Raw genomic sequence first — 21,444 nt, forward strand, 5'->3', positions numbered from 1 at the left:
AAATTTACATAGTTACAACCACACATCAAGAAGCACATGCCAGGAAAAAGACTAGAGTGAAATATGCCAAAATCTTAGCAGTCTTTCAAGTGGTCATAATGAAAGTTGATGTTTCTCCTGTCCTCCATTTTCTCCAATGTTTGGCAATGTGGTTATATTACTTCATAATAAAAATAATCATTATAAATTTTAAGATAAACAAGAGCTGTGTCCCAAAAGTTCAATTTAGTTTTGTTTTTGCTTTTATATAACAGTTGCCCCACTAAGGCCCTTAGGAGCTCTGAGTCTCATTCCCTTATTTGTAAAACAGGTGCTATATCTGCCTGGGCTGCAATACCTCACTGGCTTGTAAAGTACAAAGCATTATTTTAATATCAATCATATAATTCACCAAAGGGTCGAACTGTTCTCTCCTGGCCTCCCCCAGGAATGCCCACATACTTTTCCTCACCTGCTCAAATTAGATGTTCCCTGCTGTCCAGATGCCCGTTTGGAATCAAATGATACAAAGTGACGGCTGCCTGATGCCATTTCCGATTGAGATCTGTAAATTGAAAAGGCAGGGTAAGGTTCTGACTTGTTCATCTCATAGGAAAAGCCTACTTGTACAAATACCAGTATACTATACAAGCCCTTCAATTATTTCATATTTTACCTCCATTTCTTTATTTAGGAACTTGGAAAACCAAGTAACAAGAATCTCCTCAGGCACCTGTCACTGAACATTCCTAAAACACAGGGCTAATAAAATAAACTTCCGCTCAGAGATGAACTTACCAGGTGCAATGGATGTGTCATGAGGATGGGGGGGAGTGTTGCTGTGGGGGGAGTGGGGGGCGGGGGCGGTGGGGTTGAATGGGACCTCATATTTTTCATAATGTAATTTTAAAAAAATAATAAATAATTTTAAAAAATTATTTCAAAAAATAAATAAATTAAAAAAAATAAAATAAAATAAAATAAATATCCATGCATTATCCTGAAAAAAAATAAAATAAACTTCCTTTTCTTTTCATTTTATTACCCAAAAAGAAATCAATTGAAATCATCCCAGTAGCACTCTATCCAAAGATAATATTTTATCTTGTATATATTCTTCCAGAGCTTTTCCCCAAGTAAATTTACACATTTCTATTATAGTATATATAAATGACAAAATATTTGTATATTTTATTAAAATGATATATTATATACTTAACTTCTCCTAAATCTTTTCTTCTCAATAAATACAGAGTTGCTGTATCATAATTAGCATCTGCACAACATTCTCCAGAATAGAAGTACCATAATTTGTTATACGGGCACATATGTTGCTTCCAAAGTTATGTTATTGTAATAATACCCTAATAGCTTTTATTCAGTTGCCTGGTTATTTCCTGAGGATAAATTTGTGAGTTAAAGGATAAGTATTTAGGAAGACTAAACAGAAAACTGCTCAATTTCCCTAGCTATACCACTGAGTGCTGCAGTAACCTAAAGAAGGTAGAAACGGTTCTGATTTGTGGACCACTTTATTGACCTAGAAATACTGCCAGAGACACACCATGGCGGCAGGTGGACCTAAGAGTAGGAAACTCTCACAAAGAGCCTAATAACAAGCTTTGTTCTGCACTCACTGATATCCTTCCATTTCCTTTCACCTTAACAGATGCACTACCTGAAGAAGAGATAAAAACATTAACAAAAGATGAAGAGGAGAAAGTTATGACTTTCCCTTTTGGGGAAGCTTTTTTTTTTAACTTTTAAGATGTAAAATGCCTTCAGTTAAATAGTTTAGGGGTTGATTATACCCTAACTTGCAGACTTCCTGATACCTTGTAATATTTTACATTCAGCATTCATGTTATCTTGAATACCTCAGATTTCCCTAAACTTTATAGTTCAGCTAGTGGAAAATCTTGTAGCAATGGTGGTAGGTAGGTGGTAGGTAGACGGTAGAAGGGATGGGAGGGAAGAAAAGTTAAAAGGAGCTAGAAGGAAGGTTATTTTCCATCACAAAAACTTTTTAGGGGAATAGAGGAAGTACTTCTATAAATAACTCGCTAGGGCAGTGGCTGTCAACTCTATTTACAAGCAGGTAAAGAGGAAGAGACAAATTCAAAAGGCTTTCCACCCTTAAGAATCACTGGTACCCATCTGTTCTCTTATAGATTCATTTATATGAGCTAGCAAACTTGGCCTGTGAAATGTACTACAAAAATGCCCCTTTCCCCTAACCCATTTCTCATTTGCCTTTAGCCTTCATTATAAAATTCTCCCTCAACACTGAAGATTTTAATTCATATTTAATAAAAACTATTACTCTTTATCATTTCTCATTTTGACAGCATACTCAGAAAAACCTCTTCACAGATTATATAATTTGCAGTTTCAGCAGTGCTGTTACTTTTTAATATTTAATTTGTTGATCCATTCATGATATGAATATATGATTTGAGACAGTGCTGTAACCACAGGCGTCAGCAGTTTTACCTGTTTATTATAATCGTTACTTTGGCTTAGTTCTATCCCTTTTCTTGATATTGTAGTTACCATCGTATGTTCGCTGAGTGATTTGTAACACTGCTTGGTAACAACTCCACCTCTCCTTGTTTGAATCCCATAAAAACCCTAAACTCTTTAGACTAAGGGAGACAGATTTGAACCAAGGGAGCTTCTATATCCACGCCCATCTACCTTGCATTAAAGCTCTTTCCTTTTCTCAAAATCCCAATGTGATAGCACTGACCTCTGTGAGCATCAAACAACCCTTACTTGGTAACAGTGCCATGCATTTTTTCTTAATCTTCTGCTATTTGTCCCAAGATCATTTTTTAAAACCACATCATTAAAAACCAATGATCTGACACAGTGTATATATAAAACACTAAAATCTTACTAAGTTCTTCTGAAATCAAATATGCTGTACGAGGTTAGGACAATTTTTATTCAGCAGTACTTTTAAAAAATTGATCCTTATTATAAAAACATAAATCATTCCTTTAAACTACTACATTTCTTCATTTGTCTTTATCATGTTCTAGCTATTCACCACCTAGTGAACATTTAGGCTGTTTGCAATGTTTAACTATCACAAGCTATGCTGCAATGAACATCCATGTGGACATTTTCCTACACATATTAGAAATACTTTGTAAAGTAAAAGAGAAGAACAGACTTTTGGAGCCATTGAGTAAATACATTTCCAGTTTTCACAATCACAGTCAAAATTCCCTCAAAAATGTCTCTTAAATTTACATTTCCATCATCATAAAAGTAGCTGTTTCTCCAAAACCTCACCAGTGTTTGATATCGTAAGACTTTAATATCTATTGTTAATATTGTTGGTGGAAAATGACATATCTATGTGTTTTTTTTCTTTCTAATTTCCCTAATTCCTAAGATTAGACAACTTTATCATATATTTAACATATCATACTTGGAGTCCCTGTATGGTGAGCTGCATTATTTTTATCTTCTGCTCATCTTTTTAAATCAAGTTCTCATTGATTTGTAAGAGCTCTTAGTCTATTCTTGATTCTAAACCTTTGTTGTATGCATTGCCAACATGTTTCCTTATGCTGCATTTCTCCTAATTTTATTTACAGTATTTGGTAATACAGAAAATTTTACTTTAATATGGCAAACTTATCAGTCATTTTTTAGAATGTGCTTGTATTTGTACATGTACATGCGCATACCTTAAGAAAGACTTCCCCAATCCCAAAGCCATATAGATATTTTAATTTTCTTCTAATACTTTTAATCTGCTAAATTTTTCATTTGTGGCATGTGTGCATATAAGTTACTATTTGTTAGATCACACATTGCATGAGAATAGTCACCATGTCTACACTGTTTACTGAGAAATCCTCAGGGACTAGAAACAGGCCCTCAAATATTTGTGGAATTAGTGATAAAAAGGTGCCTGCATTATCAAGAACTTACTTTCTCCTTTTATTGTTTTATGTTAAATATTTCAAATACATAGGGTGGAGAAAATAATTAGGCATTCTCATGTATGTTTGCAATCCGTTTTTGTGTACAGTGCAAGACAGGAAGCTAAATTTATTTTTCCCACATGCACAGACAATTATCCCAATACCACTGAATGCTTCAGTTATTTACTAGCTTGGAAATAAGGCAAAAAGAAGGGCATGTCCTTTCAATGTCTTCTTGGAGCACTGTTTAATAGGCCAAACCAAGGATTTACTTAATTCTTTGTTGAACTACTATCAACCATTGATTAAGGCCCATACTATGTCAAATTATATGCTAACTTGTACATTTTTGTCTGGTAGATATATGCATAATTTCTCTCTGGTAAGGTTAAGATTTTATTGCCTTGTAGGCAAGTAACCAGTTTTATAACTAAACAACATTCTTTCTTTGGTGACCATAAACATTAAGTTCTTCAAATGCTGTCGCAACCAATTTTACTATCTTGCTGATTTCCTCACTCACAAGCTAAATTTTCAGCATGTAGTAATTCTATAATTATGAGAACATAGTATTAGAGTACTGAACTCTACTACCATCTCTACATAGAGCAGGTTTCTATGTATGTATGGGTTTGTTTCTGAGCACTTTTTTGTCTACTTTTACATATTTTACATTTTACCTCTGTACAGTTTAAATCCTCATGGCTTTCTCTTTTTTTTTTTTAATTTTTCTCCCCTTCCCCCTCGCCCCCTGTTGTCTGCTCTCTGTGCCCATTCACTTTGTTTTCTTCTTTGTCTGTTTGCATTCTTGTCAGTGGCACTGGGAATCTGTGTTTCTTTTTTGTTGTGTCATCTTGCTGCATCAGCTCTCCATGTGTGCGGTGCCACTCCTGGGCGCTGCGCTTTCATCACGCAAGGCGGATCTCCTTGAGGGACACACACCTTGCGCGTGGGGCTCCCCTATGTGGGGGGCATCCCTGCCTGGCATGGCACTCTTTGTGTGCTTCTGCACTGCACACCTCACAGCTTTCTGATACATTGTATTTCCAATGAGGAAAGTCTCCCACTTATTTTAAAAGCTCTTGGGAGGGGTAGCATTCTTGAAACCTTCATTTCTGTTTATGAATTTTAGAACTGTTCATTGTAAAGTTACAAGAAAAGTCCTGCACAGGTTTTGACTGGGACTGCATTACATTTTCAGAGTACTTTATGGAGGATTGCTGTCCTTACAATATTTTATCTGCATGTCTATGTACACTTACTCAGGTCTTATTCCCTTCAATAAAAATTTTGAAAATAGGAACACTGCAGTAATTTGCATGTCAACCCTGCAAAAAAAGATACGCTAAATCCTTTGTTCTACTCCAATTTTAGAATTTGTGCCAAGGTAAGAACAATTAAAATTTTAACTGTATAAATTGACTTATAATGCACTCCTGAGTATGCTCTACATGTTAGAATAAACTTGTCTTCAGCTATTGAAAAAATACTGTTATTTAGTTGGTAGAGGTTAAGAAAAACAATACGCTACATTTCACTTACAGGTATCAGAATATTGAAAAAGTTGCCATTTTACCCTATTTTTACTGCTTTAATTTTTTAAACTTTTTAGAAAGCTTTATTGATACAATTCACATGCCACACAATTCACCCATGTAAAGTATACAATCAGTGTTTTTTACTACACTCGGAGTTGTGCAACCATCACAACAGTCTAATTTTAGAACGTCTCAACAACTTTTTACAGGGAAAATGCTTCTACAACCACCAGCAGGATGCAGAAAATGCTTTCCAAGAGTTTGTTAAATCCCAAAGCATTGATTTTTACACTTATCTCTCATTGGCAAAAATGTGTTGATTGTAACAGTTCCTATTTTGATTAATAAAAATATGTTTGAGCCCAGTTATAATGATTTAAAATTCATGGTCTGAGGTGATATATGGCTGACAGGGAGCTGTACAGAACATATGTCCAGGGTGCATGGTAATGTTTGGATATACTCATAGTGGCAACAATTAAAAACCACAGCAGGGGGAGTACTGGGTTCCTGGCCAGTGGTGCTCTGTCGTGGTCCCTAGGGGAGCAGCGACAGTCTCCCAGGTACAGTGGCGGGGACCAGGAGGGAGTGAGGGTTCAACAGTGAGCCCCTGATGCTAATGACTATGCTTGTGAGCTGATAAACCCAAAATAAGAACAAGGCCTAGAACAACTTTGTGCCTGGGAATTTCCTCCTGTCAGCCTTCATGTTACTCAAATGTGGCCAGTCTCGAAGCCAAACTCAGCATGTAAATGCAATGCCTTCCCCCCAGCGTGGGACATGACACCCGGGGATGAGCCTCCCTGGCAACGAGGGACCACTATCAACTACCAACTGATGATGCAACTGGAAAATGACCTTATACGGAAGGTTCAATGCGGATCAGCAGAATATCCATGTCTACATAAAATACCATGACTTTAAAATGCTGTTTGACCTAAAGTAAGGGGGAAATGGAAAGGAGAAATGAGTTTATATGGCTACGAGTTTCTAAAAAAGAGTCTGGAGACTGGCAGAAGGTTTGCCCCCATGCACAACTGAGCAGAGTCAGAGAGACAGATAAAGCAGATACAACCCCCAGATATTGGTTCCTTTGAGGGCTAAAGAGACCCACGGGAGTTATGGTCATGGCCGATGGGGTTAACTACCAGGGCAGATGGCCCCTCTTTGGAAATGGTGTTTATGTGTGATGAATCTGGACTCAGATGGGATCTCCCTTCATAAGACTTTCATGCCAATGTGCTGGAGGTGCAGTTAATGTTGGGGTTTAAGATATATTTAGGGGATTTGAATCTCTGGACTGACAATGTGATAGCCAGATCCTGAGCCTCAACAGACTCCAGCACCTACAATCTGATTTATTGGACTTACCACACTCAGCTAAGATGGAGTTGAAGAAGGACAACCACCACACCATGAAGCCTAGAGTGATTACAACTGAAAATGGGAGGATTGCATCCAGCATCCAGGTGGAATCTGACCCTCCTCTTGACATAGAGGTGCAATGGACACAACCAATCCAATGTCCACATAGAAGAGGTGGCATTGGAATGGGAAAAGTGGACATAGTGGACGAAGGGTATGGGGAAAGGCAGGAAGAGATGAGAGGTGGAGGTGTCTTTGGGACATGGAGCTGCCCTGGATGGTACTTCAGAGGCAATCACCGGACATTGTAAATCCTCACAGGGCCCACTGGATGGAATGGAGGAGAGTATGGGCTATGATGTGAACCAATGTATATGAGGTGCAGAGGTGCCCAAAGATGTACTTACAAAATCCAATGGATGTGTCATGATGATGGGAACGAGTGTTGTTGGGGGGGGGAGAGGGGGGGGTGGGGGGATGGGGTTGAATGGGACCTCACATATATATTTTTAATGTAATATTATTACAAAGTCAATAAAAAATTTAAAAATTAAAAAAAATAAAAAAAATAAAAAAATAAAATAAAATAAAATTCATGGTCTGAAACCGCAATTCCTTTTGCACCAACCTAATAACAAAAAACATTAACCTATTCTTTCTCAGCACCCAACCTTAGTGTGAGTTAGGAAAAAGTGCACTGGGACACAGGGCAGAGTGCTTGGGTTTCCGCCCCAGGTATACCAGTCACTTGCAAGCAGCGTGACTTTGGACAAATCACTCAGCTCTGTGGGACTCAGTGTCCTCATCTGCAAAACCAGAGAAGGGATAACACCTGTCATCTCACCTCCCAAGAATGTCAGGAGGAAGAAATATATTTCATCTTGTAAAATCACTTTTTAAAATGAAGCCTCATATTAATGTGAGGGAATGTTGGTGGAGCTGGTGTTATTAGAGGAGGTAAATGATTGGAGCCAAGGACTTCCCATTAGACAGATCGTTCCGTTCCTGCTTCTTAGCAGTTCTGCTTAATATTTCCTGCGGTTCTGAGGCAGAGGCCACTTAAGAAGCACTTTGCCATTTTCATTATGTCCTTCAAAGTGTGGATGCAGACATGGTTTCTGGATGCAGAGCACATGCAAGTTTTCAGTGTAACACAGAATGGGGAAGTTGTTTGTTGATTTGTTGGTTTATTTTAAGTACTACAACCTAAAATAAAGAGTACCAATGAAAGAAATTTTTTAAAAAGCAACGCTGATAAGTTTTCCTTTCATTTGCCTCATAATCCATGAAGAGGATAAGAGGATTACCCATGAGTCATTTTCTCAGGCTAGATCAAGTGCCTTTCCTCTGGGCTCCTTGGTCACTTTAAAATCTATCATAGTATAATTACCGGTCTACTTTTAGTCTGTGGTGGGTAGATTATGAGATCCCTACGGAAAAGAACACTCAGCCCAGAGATGTTCAATTTTTACTAATTTTGTACATTTATTAGCACCACAGTGCCAAACACAGTCTCAGGAGTTGGCATTTCATGTTACATATAGAGAACATGGAAAGCACCCATGAATATAATATCACAGATTCCTTCATTCATGAATAAGCAAGATTTAAGAATCAAACAGCTACAGCTTCTAGTAAATATAAGGGCTTTCCCCACAAACATCTACCAGTAGAAAAGACAAACCAAACAAAAGGAGTAGCATGAACATACTCAAGCGCTTTAAGCTCTGTTGGGGATAGAATTATGTACCAGAAGGGAAAAACAAAACAAAACAAAACATGCTCTTAAACTTAATCCACACCTATTAGTGTGAACCCATCGTAAATAGGACCTTTTGAAGATGTTATTTTTAGTTAACGTGTGACCAAGGAAATCAGTTTTGGCTTTAGTCAGGATTATTGGAGTCCATTATAAACAGAATGAAATTCAGACATAAAAAGAGAAGCCAGGAGAATAGCAAGATGCTGGGAGTCCAAAGAACCTGGAAGAGAAAGGAGAAGATGCCACCATATACACTGCCATGTGACAGAAAATCCAAAGAACTCCAAAGATTTCCAGCCAGCCTCCTGAGAGTAAGCAAGCTTTCTAGGCTCTGAAACCATGAGTCAATCAATTGCATGGTATTTGTTTTAGCATCCTGGAAACTAAAATCATTTTTGGTACTATAAAGTGGGGTGTTGCTATGACAAATACCTAAAAATGTGGAAATAGCTTTGGAATTGGGAAATGACTACAGGTTGGAACAACTGAGGTGCTTGATATTAACAAAAGAAGCCTAGATTACTTTGAAGAGATTCCTTTGAAGGGTTAGTAGAATCATGATCATTAAAGTACTTCTTGTGAGGCCTTAGAAGGAAATGATATATGCATGTCACTGGAAATTGAAGGAAAAGTGATCCTTGTTATAAATTGGCAGAGAACTTCACAAAATTATGTCCTGATGTTCAATGGAAGTCAGAACTTGAAAGCAATGAACTTGGATATCTAGCCAAGGAGATTTCCAAACTATGTATGGAAGGTGCAGCCTGGCTTCTCCTTGCAGCTTACGGTAAAATGCAAGAGGAAAGGGAGGAGCTAAGAATTAAACTGTTAAGCACAAAGGAACCAGAAACTGATGATTTTGAAAATTCTCAGCCTATCCAGGTAACATGCTCCAAAGACTAAAGCCAGAACCGGTTCTATCAAGGACCTCCTTGAGCATTTAGGAAACAAGTCCCTAGAGAACAGGGCTCCATGTGAGGATTTAACTGCACAAACCTTTGGTAAAGATCCAGTCAGCCATTTCAGTGAACGTCAGGTTGGGAAATGCAGGTAACCAAGAAGGATATGTGGAAAGTTCTAGTCTCTGATGGTTTTAATCCCCTTTGAACTGTACTCAAAGCCAACAAGGCTTTTGCAAAATTTAAATGAACAGAAGCACTGCCATCTTGGACAGAGAAGGGAAGAATTGAAGGAAGAATCACTTCAAGGGTAAGATCATGGAAGCAGAGGTCTGGAACCTACAGTTCTCCTCAGGACAAGAGAGCGGGACCACCCCACTGTGTGGAAAGGGCAGGTCCACTCCTGCACTTATAGGAAGGAGCCCATCTGGCCCATCACTTAGAGGAAGCAGGCATTGAGCCCTGATGTCCAGGGAGTGTTGTCCCCAATCCTTGGAGGAGGTGGGGACTTTGTCCCAGAGTTTACAGAGAGCCTTGCCACCATCACACTGCTTAGAAAGGATGGGGCCTACAACCCCAGTGTTCAGAAAAGCATGGCCACTATACAAGTGTTGGGAAAGTGGGGGCTGCCGCTCCAGCAGGCCCAGAGGACAAGGCATCATTCTAGAGATGACTCTCAGACTTTAAGAGCTAATGAAGGGAAGCGGACTTGGCCCAATGGATAGGGCATCCCTCTACCCCATGGGAGGTCCACGGTTCAAACCCTGGGCCTCCTTGACCTGTGTGGAGCTGGCCAAGCATGGTGCTGAGGCACACAAGGAGTCCTGTGCCACGCAGGGGTGTCCCCCACATAGGGGAGCCCCACGCGCAAGGAGTGCGCCCCGTAAGGAGAGCCGCCCAGCGTGAAAGCAAGTTCAGCCTGCCCAAGAACGGCGCTGCACACACAGAGAATTGATGCAGCAAGATGACGAAACAAAAAGAGACCCAGATTCCTATGCTGCTGACAACAACAGAAGCGGACAAAGAAGAACATGCAGCAAATGGACACAGAGAATAGACAACTAGGGTGGGGGGGAGGGGAAGGGGAGAGAAATAAATAAAAATAAATCTTTTTAAAAAAAGAGCTAATGAATTTGCCCTGATGGTTTCAGACTTGCTTGGGACCCGTGATCCCTGTTTGCCTTCCAATTTCTACCTTCTGGAATGGGAGTGTCTATCCTATGCCTGTCCCACCATTATATTAGAAGCAGATAACTTGTTTTCTAGGTTTCACAGGTCCACTGGAGAGGAATTTTGCCCCAGGACAAACCATACCCATAACTAGTCTTGAGAATGTGTACTTAGCACTGCTACTAAAATAACTTAAGCTTTTGGGATGTTGTGATGAGTGAACATATTTTATATGTGGGAAGACCAAGTATTTTTGGGTTCCAGCGGGTGGACAGTTGGAGATTGAATTATGTAGCCCAGGGAAAAAAACACGTACTTAGTCTAATCCATTCCTGTTATTTTTGGTTAAGATATGGCCAACTGAATGTTTGGACTTTAATCCTGATTACTGGAGTCCCTTATAAGCAGAATGAAATTCAGACTTAAAGAAAACCACAGGAAGAGTAACAGGCTAAAAGTCAATGGAACCCAGAAGAGAAAGGAGAAGACACCACCACGTATATTGTCATGTGAGAGAAAAGCCAAGGACCAAAGGATTGCCAGCAGCCAGGCCCAGAATACCACAATCTTCAGGGAGAAAGCATTGCCTGGCTAACACCTCAATTATGGACTTCTCCTAGCCTTAAAACTATGTGCCAATAAATACCCACATTTTAAGCCAACCTATTGTATGGTATTTGTTTTAGCAGCCAAGAAACTAAGACAAGCCCCAACATTTAATTTTCTTTAGCCTTTCAATGTACGGCTATTTTCATAGATTGTATACTGTATTTGTTCAGACTATGGTATCAAGCAGGTACACAAAATAGGTTTGCTTTAAAAAAATTTTTTAAACTTAAGCTAATATTAAGGAGGGGTGATGGCAAAGAAATGCTAAAATTCTACATCCTGGTTTACTGGATCATGGAAGGATCAAATTCTGCCCCACCCACTTGCTGAGAAGATAATGACTACAGCCACAGACCACAGGAGAAATTCAAGACTTAGTCCCATTCTTCCCTGCTTTCTAAAACACAATCATCTGTAATGATCTGAAATAAGGTATTCTATTACCCACTAATCTAAAATAATCATCAAAGAAATCCATTCATACCACTTGAATGGTCACTAAAGACTTTCCACACCTGTGGAATGATGAAATATCAAAAGAAAAATAAACCATGCATGAAATTTGTATCAAACTCATGTTCAAATTTGTCTTCTATTAAGCACTTACACCTCCCTGGTTAAGTCAATGAATATGGATAGAATGGCACTGTGAGGTTATTTCTTACCTGGTTAAATCACCAGAACCAAGTTTCGATTAAGGTCTTGATGTTAGTCTGAACAGAAGTCTTTAATTACCAAAGGCTTGCCCTCACCAACATATTTATCATATCCTGAGCAAGGACATAGTAAACATTCTTAATATTTATGTGGCTGACATGGTCTCAGGGTGGATAATTCTTATGAAAGATACCAGAATCAAGATTCAAAATCATCTTAAAGGACACAATATTAAGAGAAACTCAGGAAAGAGAAAATTGTTACATGGAAAGTAATGATCATCTGAGTGCAAGATAAAGAGACCACTCATAGCAAGGGTTCAAATGTAACTTTGAGGATTTAGTAGACAAGCTTAATATATGTGCCATAGCTGGGGGAGAAAAACCAATAAATGGGCAATGTGATAGATTACAGATGGCCATAAATTATTTGAAATGGAGTTTATGTCCCCTCCCCTTGAACTGAACAGTCTCTGTGACTACCTGGCCAGTAGAGCATTGTGTCAGTTTTGGGATCCAAGTCTTAAACACCAGCTGTCTCTACTTTCTGTCACTTGGAATACTGGATCTTGAAGACAAGGTTCATGGTTGTGAGGTCCAAGCAGTTCCATGGACAGGAACCAAGGCCCTCATTCAACCATCCCTGCTGAACTCCTAGCTGACAATCAGCACTAAATGGTTAGCCAGGTAAGTGAGTAATCTTGGAAATAGATCCTCCAGCTAAAGGTGATTCCAAGTAGAGCAAAGATGAGCTATCCCCTCTGAGATCTGCCAAAACTGCAAATAAACAATTGTTATTGCTTTAAACCCACAAAGTTCTGTGGTGGTTTGTTACACAGCGATTGATAACTAGCACAGGAAGCATTAATAGAAAAGGTACATTGAGTCACAAGAAAAAATGACCAATCTGTACTCTCTGCTCACTAGACTATACATGGACTACAGCATCCAGTTCTGAATGTTACCATCTAGAAACTATCACAGGTCAAATGCAAAGAGATCAAGATGGTGAGAAGTCTGGAAGTATGAGGAAGAAGTGACAGAGGTGAGGATGTTCAGCCTAGGAATATAGAGATGCACCAGGGAGGTGGGAAGAACATGTATTTGAAAGACTACTTGATAAAAGACTTCTTAGTAAAAACATTACAAGTAAAAACTTAGTAAAAAAATTCATAGGATTTATCCTATGAGCAATGAATCAGAGCATGCAGGGAGGCAAACTTTATCTTTGTTAAGGAAGAATATTCTACCAACTTCTCAGAAATGGAATGGACAGATGCCTGGGGATCATCTGTTATAACACCTCTTCTGAGAAGTTAGGCACTGTCTACCCTCAGCAATTTGCAAATTTATAAGAATTTCAAATCAATACTGGGAGGCAAGTCCTTTGAACAATTTGGGATATTCTAGCTCTCTAGAGAATTTCTGATGTTGAAGGGAATTTGAACTAACCTTAGCAATTTGAATTAAAATTCAAGAAATTCTTGATTTGCTCCATTGGCGTTTCTTGGATAAACTCTTCCCATGTTCTCTGACCTGCCACTGAGGTATAATCTGTCTGTTTATGGAGTCCTACCTCCTATATGGCACAAGTGTAAATGTGGTAGCAAAAAGCAAAAAGAAAGTACAAGATGTTTGGATGATTTTTAGGCATGAAGCCAAAAAACTAAGTATTTGTCACCACACAAGAAATCCAAGACTATATGGTAGCTCATTTTAAAAAAGAGAGAGATATAAAACAAAATAGAAAAGGAAAAGAAAAAGGAAGAAGCTGCCTACACTCTAAATTCAACTTATGGCTATGAGACATAATATAGCAGCTTTAAGGAGCACAGATTTAACAATTTTTCAGCATGGTGGAGTTACATTCAGCACACTTGGACCTAAGGCTGGGTTCTGTCACTTAAACTCTGAATTGAGCAACTGATTTAACCCTTGTGCACCTCATTTCCTCATCTGTAAAATAGGCATGACAAGACCAATTGATAAGTTAATTGTTAAAGATTCTGGCACAGAATCTTTTTTTAAAAATGAAGTTATAAAAACAGTAAGTTATAAAAACAAAGAACAAAGAGGTGCTAAACCTTTCTCCCTACTTTGTTCAGGAAACATCAAAATGCCCTATCTCATGACAGGTCAGAGCCTTCTGCTAATCAAATGAGGGATGTGAAAGATGTGTCAGAAAAATAGAACCAAACGTATACACATCACAAGTGGGTTATTTTTTTAAAGTTTGTTTATAAATCATTGGGTAGAAACAAAAGAAAAATATTTTTCTATAGAAACACTACTATAGACAGATGTAGGTACAGATACATACATACATACATACATATATATAAAATTTTCAATCTCAGCCATAAAATCCTGTTTAAGCCCTAAATTATTAACAACTCTGTCCAGTCTCAGAGCCAGGAGCAAGGTGTCATATTGTAGGATTGAGGTATACTCCCCTTCCCCTTCCCCACACTGGAGCCAGGGAGGCCTGCCTCAGCACAAATCCATGTAAGCCCCATGATGAAAACACCTCAGAGGCTTGTCACTGCCCTGTCACAGCTCCATGGCAAGGAACTATTACTACCTGTCTTCTTATGCCCAGCTTCCTCCTCTCTAAAACTCCAGGCCTCCCAAGCTCTTTGACAAACCTGAACTGACCATGGCCTCTCACACCTTAGAGCCCTTGCACTTATAAATACTCCAGCTACACCCTGCTGCCCCCAGCATCTAGCAATATCTGCCTCAAATCAGTCATCTCCTCCCCAGGCCCCCATCCAAGGCCCATCCTCTGTGCTCCCACAGAACTCTGGCCATTTCCACACCACAGCACTCGTCTCCTTGCCTCCTAGTTACTGGGTTTCCGGTCTATTCCCCACGAGACAGTAGATGCCCTGGGGACAGGAATGGTGTTTGGGGCATTTTAGCCTCAGTGCCTAATATCTGGTACATAGTGCTCAGTTAATATTTGCTGAACAGGTGTTAGTAAATCAAGATACTTGCTTTGTAAAAAATAATTTCTACCTGGTTTGCTTTCAGGAAATAAAAACCATCAGGCAGCACAGAGTCAGGACCATCAGGGCAGCCAGGTCAGGTCTGCAGGGGCTCTTCCTTGGCTCCAAGAGCAACCAAAACCTATTAAGGTTCAGGAACTCCTTGCTGTTGCTCTGGGTTTTTGTAGTTGTTTCTTGTTTGTTTTGTCTTCTTTAAAAGAACTTTTGGTGTTTTGTTTGTTTTTGGTTCTGGGTTTTAGTTTTCTTAATATTTTCCAAGTGGCTGGGCAGTCAGGAAACCTGGTTCCTGGTCCCATTTCTACTACTGAATGATCTCAATCCCTTCACCCCTATCTCCTCCCACTAGTAATTGTGGAAATAGTATAAAGGTTCTTAAACCTAGCTGCCCAGAGTCACCAGGGAAGCCTGTAATAAATACTCTTCCCCTCTGGACCTCAGGAAGCCCTTAGGTCTTAAGTGTCCTTGGTAACTGTGACACGTAGTCAGGTCTAGAGACCTCAGAAAGGAGCCGGGGCTTGAACTCAAATCACACCTGGGGCAGTGACCTAATTCCTCCACTCCCAGTATGACCTTGACCTAATTACTCAACCTCTCCAGGCCTAAGTTGACTCACTTGTTAACAGCAGCTATGATAACTGGTTTATAGGATGGAAGGGAATTAGACAGTGTACACAAAACACAAATAGAGACTGGCATATAGCAGATGCCCAGGAAATGATAGTGAGGTAGCTCCCCTCTCCTGTGTGTGCTCTCCAGGGCCCTCAGAGCTTCTAGGGGGCACAGCATCTATCTTACTCTCCACCCATCCCTGTACTCAGGACTACAACAGATAACCCAACAGATCTCTGTCAAATTAATGGATCAACAGCACTTATTAGAATATACTGATATAACCATTTTCCCTCCCTCCCCACTAGACTAGTGTTTGAGCTCCTTCCAATGTAGGAACCATTTCTTACTCACTGATCTAAACCCAGCACTTAGTATAGTGCCAATTATATGTTCGTTGAGCTAATTAAATTATTTCTAATACCTCTTTCTAGATGAAGTATTCTGAAGATCTGTAACTTCCAAAGATCAGAGGCAGAATTAGTTACTTGTATGTCTTGTATATGGTTGGCCACGAAGTGCCTAAACTTATACAACTGAAAAATCACCACAATAGTAATGAAATAATTAGGTAGGTTTTGAAATGCTACCCTCGCTGCTAAAAATAACTTCTCTATGAGGCAGATTGTCTTGTTCTCATTACTGCCAAACACTGGCAAGAGCTTTGCAACAGTTTTCCAACAAATGTAAAGATTTGTTGAATGAATGAATGAATGAATGAAAAGAATGAATGAATGAATGAAAAGAATGAATGAATGTAAGTTCTTTGTAAATGGAGGTAAGACAGAATTCCCTAAATTAGGAATTCTTCCTAATGACATCTGAAGTTGCAGCATGTAGATATGACAAAATGTTAAAAATAAAAACAGCAGATGCTAGATCTCTGGGTGGTGAGGGAAGTTTCCTTTTTTAAATCCTTGACTTGGTTTACACTGTGGGAAATCAACCAAAATACTGACACTTAAAAAGCCTGCATAATGAGTTAGCCTAAGTCAAACACATCCTGTATCTATAAAGATGACTATAAGTTGTATCCGTTGGCATTTAAAAGTACTTAGACTACTGATCTCTGAACATATCAACTTTTATAAATCACTTTAGCTAATATGGTTTTAAGATAAAGGAATGAGACCAATAGCTAAATGATATGAACGAGTTCACTAAAATAACAAGACTTTCATTTAAAAGGACAAATCAAGAATACATGAGGTTTTTGGTGGGAATAAAACATTAACCCCGACCTATACAAAATGTTCAATAATAACTCAGCTATGATAGTGCTAGTCTCCAGTGAATTCCAGGGAGAGTGGGACACAATGACTAAGGAAAGATCTTTAGACTTCAGGGTCTGCGTCACAATTTAAAAAATGGCACCAATTCAAATGCATAATTAGAAAAGGATAGTCATGCAAAGGTCACTTTTTGATAACTCCAATTTTCTGTTATCTGCTACAAAGGGCTGAAAAGCCACACAGCACATTCAGAGGTGAATGAAGGTCTATGACCCTCAACATACTATTTCTGAGAGCATGCCATTTTACTTAATCTTTAAGGTTTTATTTATCCTAACAAAACAAAACTACGAACGATTAAAAAAAAAAAAATCCTATAATGAAGCCAGCAAAGGACAGAAGGCAAACACGGTAACTACAAAGTGAAAGTCATTATCCTGCCATTGTTTGCAGCTGGAGTCTCCGCAACCTCGAAGCACACCTTGCAGCGGCGAGAAACCAGCCATGGCATCCTGGGAAGACCAGATCCTCTGCAGCAGCAGGAGATGCTATTTTCTCCTATTTCAGCGCTCGCCCTTAGGAAGTTAAAAGAAAAAAAATGGGGGTGGGGGAGTTGGTAGAGAATCCGTAGCAAGCATGAAATGAAGCCTTTAGTGAAGATCACATCAACTAAAAAACAAAACAAAACTGCAGATGTCCAAGGAAATTTAATTCTGGTTTAAAAAATTTACATCACTTTCCTTAAATTAAATCTTCACAGATTTAAAGAGAATATTATAATCATAGCCCCAGGCACTGCAAAAGAAATACAACATACTCACAGATTTGAAGCAGCTGTAACTTTGAAGGAATGAATATAATCCCACTATGAAGATGTCTTTCCCTCTCTTCTACGAGATTTTTTTTAAGCCAACAAAAAGAAGAGAAAAATCCTCAATTGAAAAGCCAACAAAAATCCTCAATTTTTGTTTTATTCCCTGGTGTCAGTAAGACTCATTTGTCAGACATAAGCAAAGAAGTTCCTGAGGTGGCTGACAGCATCCCAGGGCTTTCCTGATCAGAATTTAAGACATGTCAGTTAAAGTGGCAGCTACACTCACTGCTGTGTCGCTGATGCCTCTGCAGGAGGGGATGCCGGGAGTTTTCTTCCCCAATCTCTACTGCAGCCTAAATCTAATCCATCATTCTTTAATTACCCAAGGGAACAGACAAGCAAAATACAAATGACCTAGATTTATAAAAACTACAGGGTTTTTAAAATGATTTTTCACCTCCCACCTAAAAGGGACTGAGTGAAGAACAAAATAAATTACCTTTTGTTTTCAGGAAAAATTTAAGAGCAGACTGATATACCAAGGTTAGACTTAGATTTTATATCCCCTGTACTTTTTTAAAGCAGTATATGAGAGAAAAAAGGAATTTCTCTGAAGTTTTTAGTCTGACAGATTAAATGCACAAAAGTTAAATTAGCAGTGAATGAAACACGGCATAAGAGTCACAGCAATGTATTTAGAAATGGCACTTTAAAATTATTGTTACATAAACAAATTTGAAGTGGTTTTGTTGAAACTTAAAAAAAAAAAGGGAAACGGACTTTGGCCCAGTGGTTAGGGCGTCCGTCTACCACATGGGAGGTCTGCGGTTCAAGCCCCGGGCCTCCTTGACCCATGTGGAGCTGGCCCATGCGCAGTGCTGATGCGCGCAAGGAGTGCCATGCTACACAGGGGTGTCCCCCGCGTAGGGGAGCCCCACGCGCAAGGAGTGCACCCATAAGGAGAGCCGCCCAGCACCAAGGAGGGAGCAGCCTGCCGAGGAATGGCGCTGCCCACACTTCCCGTGCTGCTGACGACAACAGAAGCAGACAGAGAAACAAGACGCAGCAAAAAGACACAGAAAACAGACAACTGGGGGAGGGGAGGGGAATTAAATAAATAAAAATAAATCTTAAAAAAAAAAACATACATTTAAGAAACACTAGTAGGGGAAGCAGATGTGGCTCAAGCAGCTGGGCACCCACCTACCACATGGGAGGTCCTGGGTTCGGTTTCCAGTGCCTCCTAAAGAAGATGAGCAAGGCAGTGGGCTGACACAATGGGCTGGCATGGTGAGCTGACACATCATGCAGTGAGGTGATGCAATGAAGAGACACAGAAAGGAAACACAATGAGAGATACAACAAACAAGAAGTGGAGATGGTTCAAGTGATTAGGTGTCTCCCTTCCATGTGGGAGGTCCCAGGTTTGGTTCCCAGGGCCTCCTAAAAAGACAAACAGAGCAGACAGCAAGTGCAAACAATGGGTTGGGATGGAGCTGAGGGGGAATAAAATTAAAATCTTTTAAAAAAATACTAGTTCAAAGATTATAAATTGAAACATAATTTCTCATCATTAATAAAATATATTCCATAAAATTTTTGATCATATAAAAAATTGAGATTATTTTAAATAATAATCTGTAATCCCACCACATTGAGACCACCAATCCCAAATAGATTGTTTGTGTCCTCATGTGGACTTCATACATACACATGTACATATATACATACATATGTGTAATGCTCCACCATGCATGCTATTCTATACCTGTGATGGGCTGAATAATGGCTCAAAGATAACCAGGTTCTAATCCCTGGAATTTGTGAATGCCAGTTTATATGACAAGAGAGACTACAGATATGATTAAATTAAGGCTCTTGAGATGGGGAGTTTATTCTGGATGGCCCTAAATGCAATTCCAAGTGTCCTTATAAAAGGAAGGAAAAGGAAGATTTGATACAGAAGGCAGAAGGTGATGTGATCATGAAAGCAGAGAGAGATTTGAAGATGCTACACTCCTGGCTTTGAAGATGGAGGAAGAGGCCATGAGCCAAGGAGTAAAGCTAGAAGCTGGAAAAGGCAAGGAAATTTATTCTCCCCCAGAGCCTCCCGAGGGTGGTGAGGCCTTGGTTTCGGCCAAGTAAAATCCACCTCTGACTCCTGACCTGCAGAATAATAAGAGAATAAATTTGTATTGTTTTAAGCAACTAAATTTATGGTATTTTTGTTACAGCAGCCAGAGGACCAATACAGTAGTCTTACTGACATGCATTTCCTCTTTCAATTATCTGCGTTTATCTCTACCAATTTTTCCATCAAAGCATTCTTCTTTTTCTTGATCTGTTTTTGGCATTAACCCTTTCATACATGCCCAATTTTTTTCCAATTTAATTTTCATTTAACTGAGTTTATGAGGGTTTTGTCATAATGATCAAAACTATCACTCTTTTGTTCCTGTTGGTGTCAAGATTAAAAAATACTTCTCTACCCAAAGATTACAGAATATTTGCCTTAATTTGCTTCCCTCACCTCCAATGGCGCTCTCATCTGTTTGCTTGTTGTTTTTGCTCATTGTTTTGTTTTTTTAATCAAATTCATGTTTAAAAATTACAGGCACCAGGCGCCCCCTTCCCCCACCCAGCCAGCAACAGGGGTGATGTGGGGGCTGGGGCATATGCCCCCAGCAACGAGGACAGCCGTCCCAAGAGTGATTTTCAGAAAATAAAAAGGACCCCAGGGGCAGGTGGTTTTGCTCGTTGTTTTTGTTCATTATCTTTGCTCATTGTTATTGTTGTTTCCTTTTAGGAGGCACCAGGAAGCAAAACTGAGACCTCCCATGTGGGAGTGGGTGCTCAACTGCTTGAGCCACATCAACTCCCTGCTTGGTTTTTTTGGTTTGTTTTTTGTTCATTGTCTGCTCGTTGTCTGCTCATTTTATTGTTGTTGTTGCTCACTGTCTGTTCGTTGTTTGTATGTCTTCTTCTTTAGGAGGCACCAGGAACCAAACCCAGGACCTCCCATGTAGGAAGTAGGTACTCAACAGCTTGAGCCACATCAACTCCCTGGTTTTGTTTGTTTTTTGCTCAGTGTCTACTCATTGTTTGCTCTTTGTCTTGCTGTTGTGGTTGCTCATTGTCTGCTCATTGTTTGTTTGTCTTCTTTAGGAGGCACCAGGAACCAAACCCAGGACCTCCAATGGGGGAGGCGGGCACTCAACTGCTTGAGCCACATCCACTACCCTTAATTTGCTTTTAATATGTAAAAAAATAAAAGCTGCAACCTTTCCTTCATCACCAAGCACCATGCAAATCCACCTATCCTCACACCCATGTCTTTGCCCCCTTCCGTCCCTGGTCCAGAGTCAACACAGGGACTTGGATGGAGAATGAGTAGTCAAGGGAGGACAGATGGCTTTCTGGAGACTCCCATCCATATGTACACCTTGTTTGGCAAGTCTGTCCCCCCAAACTAACTCAGTGCCTGGTGTAAGAATGTGCTCAGCAAATATTTGTTAAACTTAATGTGCCTATGAATTCATAAAACTGACATTAAAAACAACAACAACATGCAAAACAGGTACGCACACCTTATCCCTCTGATGGGGTGGGTCTCAGGCATGGGGAAATGTCAGGGATAAAAGTTACTCTTACATCTTCAAGATTTGTTAGATTTAACAAATTTTTTTCTTTTTATCTTTTTTAAACTGTGTTTTTATCTTTAGTGGCCATTGTGAAGCTGCATGAAGGGAGGGATAATCATTTGACAAAAACAGCAGTACTCCCTGGGACACTCTTATTCATTAAGAGACTGGTATATGCGCACACGTGTGTGTTCTTGCATTTGTTTTCCACTTTGCAGTTT

At 39.5% G+C, this 21,444-nt stretch overlaps 1 protein-coding gene across 4 annotated transcripts in view; it reads right to left on the reverse strand.

Annotated features, from left to right (window-relative positions):
- TTC39B (tetratricopeptide repeat domain 39B) overlaps positions 1–21,444 on the reverse strand; it is a 141,954-nt gene that overhangs the window by 67,307 nt on the left and 53,203 nt on the right. For 2 of the 4 annotated variants that reach the window (XM_058301888.2, XM_058301887.2), the window contains exon 3: positions 452–544. In XM_058301888.2, coding sequence (XP_058157871.1) covers positions 452–544 — 93 coding nt within the window. Of the gene's footprint in view, positions 1–451; positions 545–17,589; positions 17,890–21,444 lie in introns of those variants that run through there. The other 2 variants (XR_011649411.1, XM_071216740.1) reach the window with 2 other exon arrangements.

This window comes from Dasypus novemcinctus, chromosome 8 (genome assembly GCF_030445035.2).
Source record: "Dasypus novemcinctus isolate mDasNov1 chromosome 8, mDasNov1.1.hap2, whole genome shotgun sequence".
Lineage (NCBI taxonomy): Eukaryota > Metazoa > Chordata > Mammalia > Cingulata > Dasypodidae > Dasypus > Dasypus novemcinctus.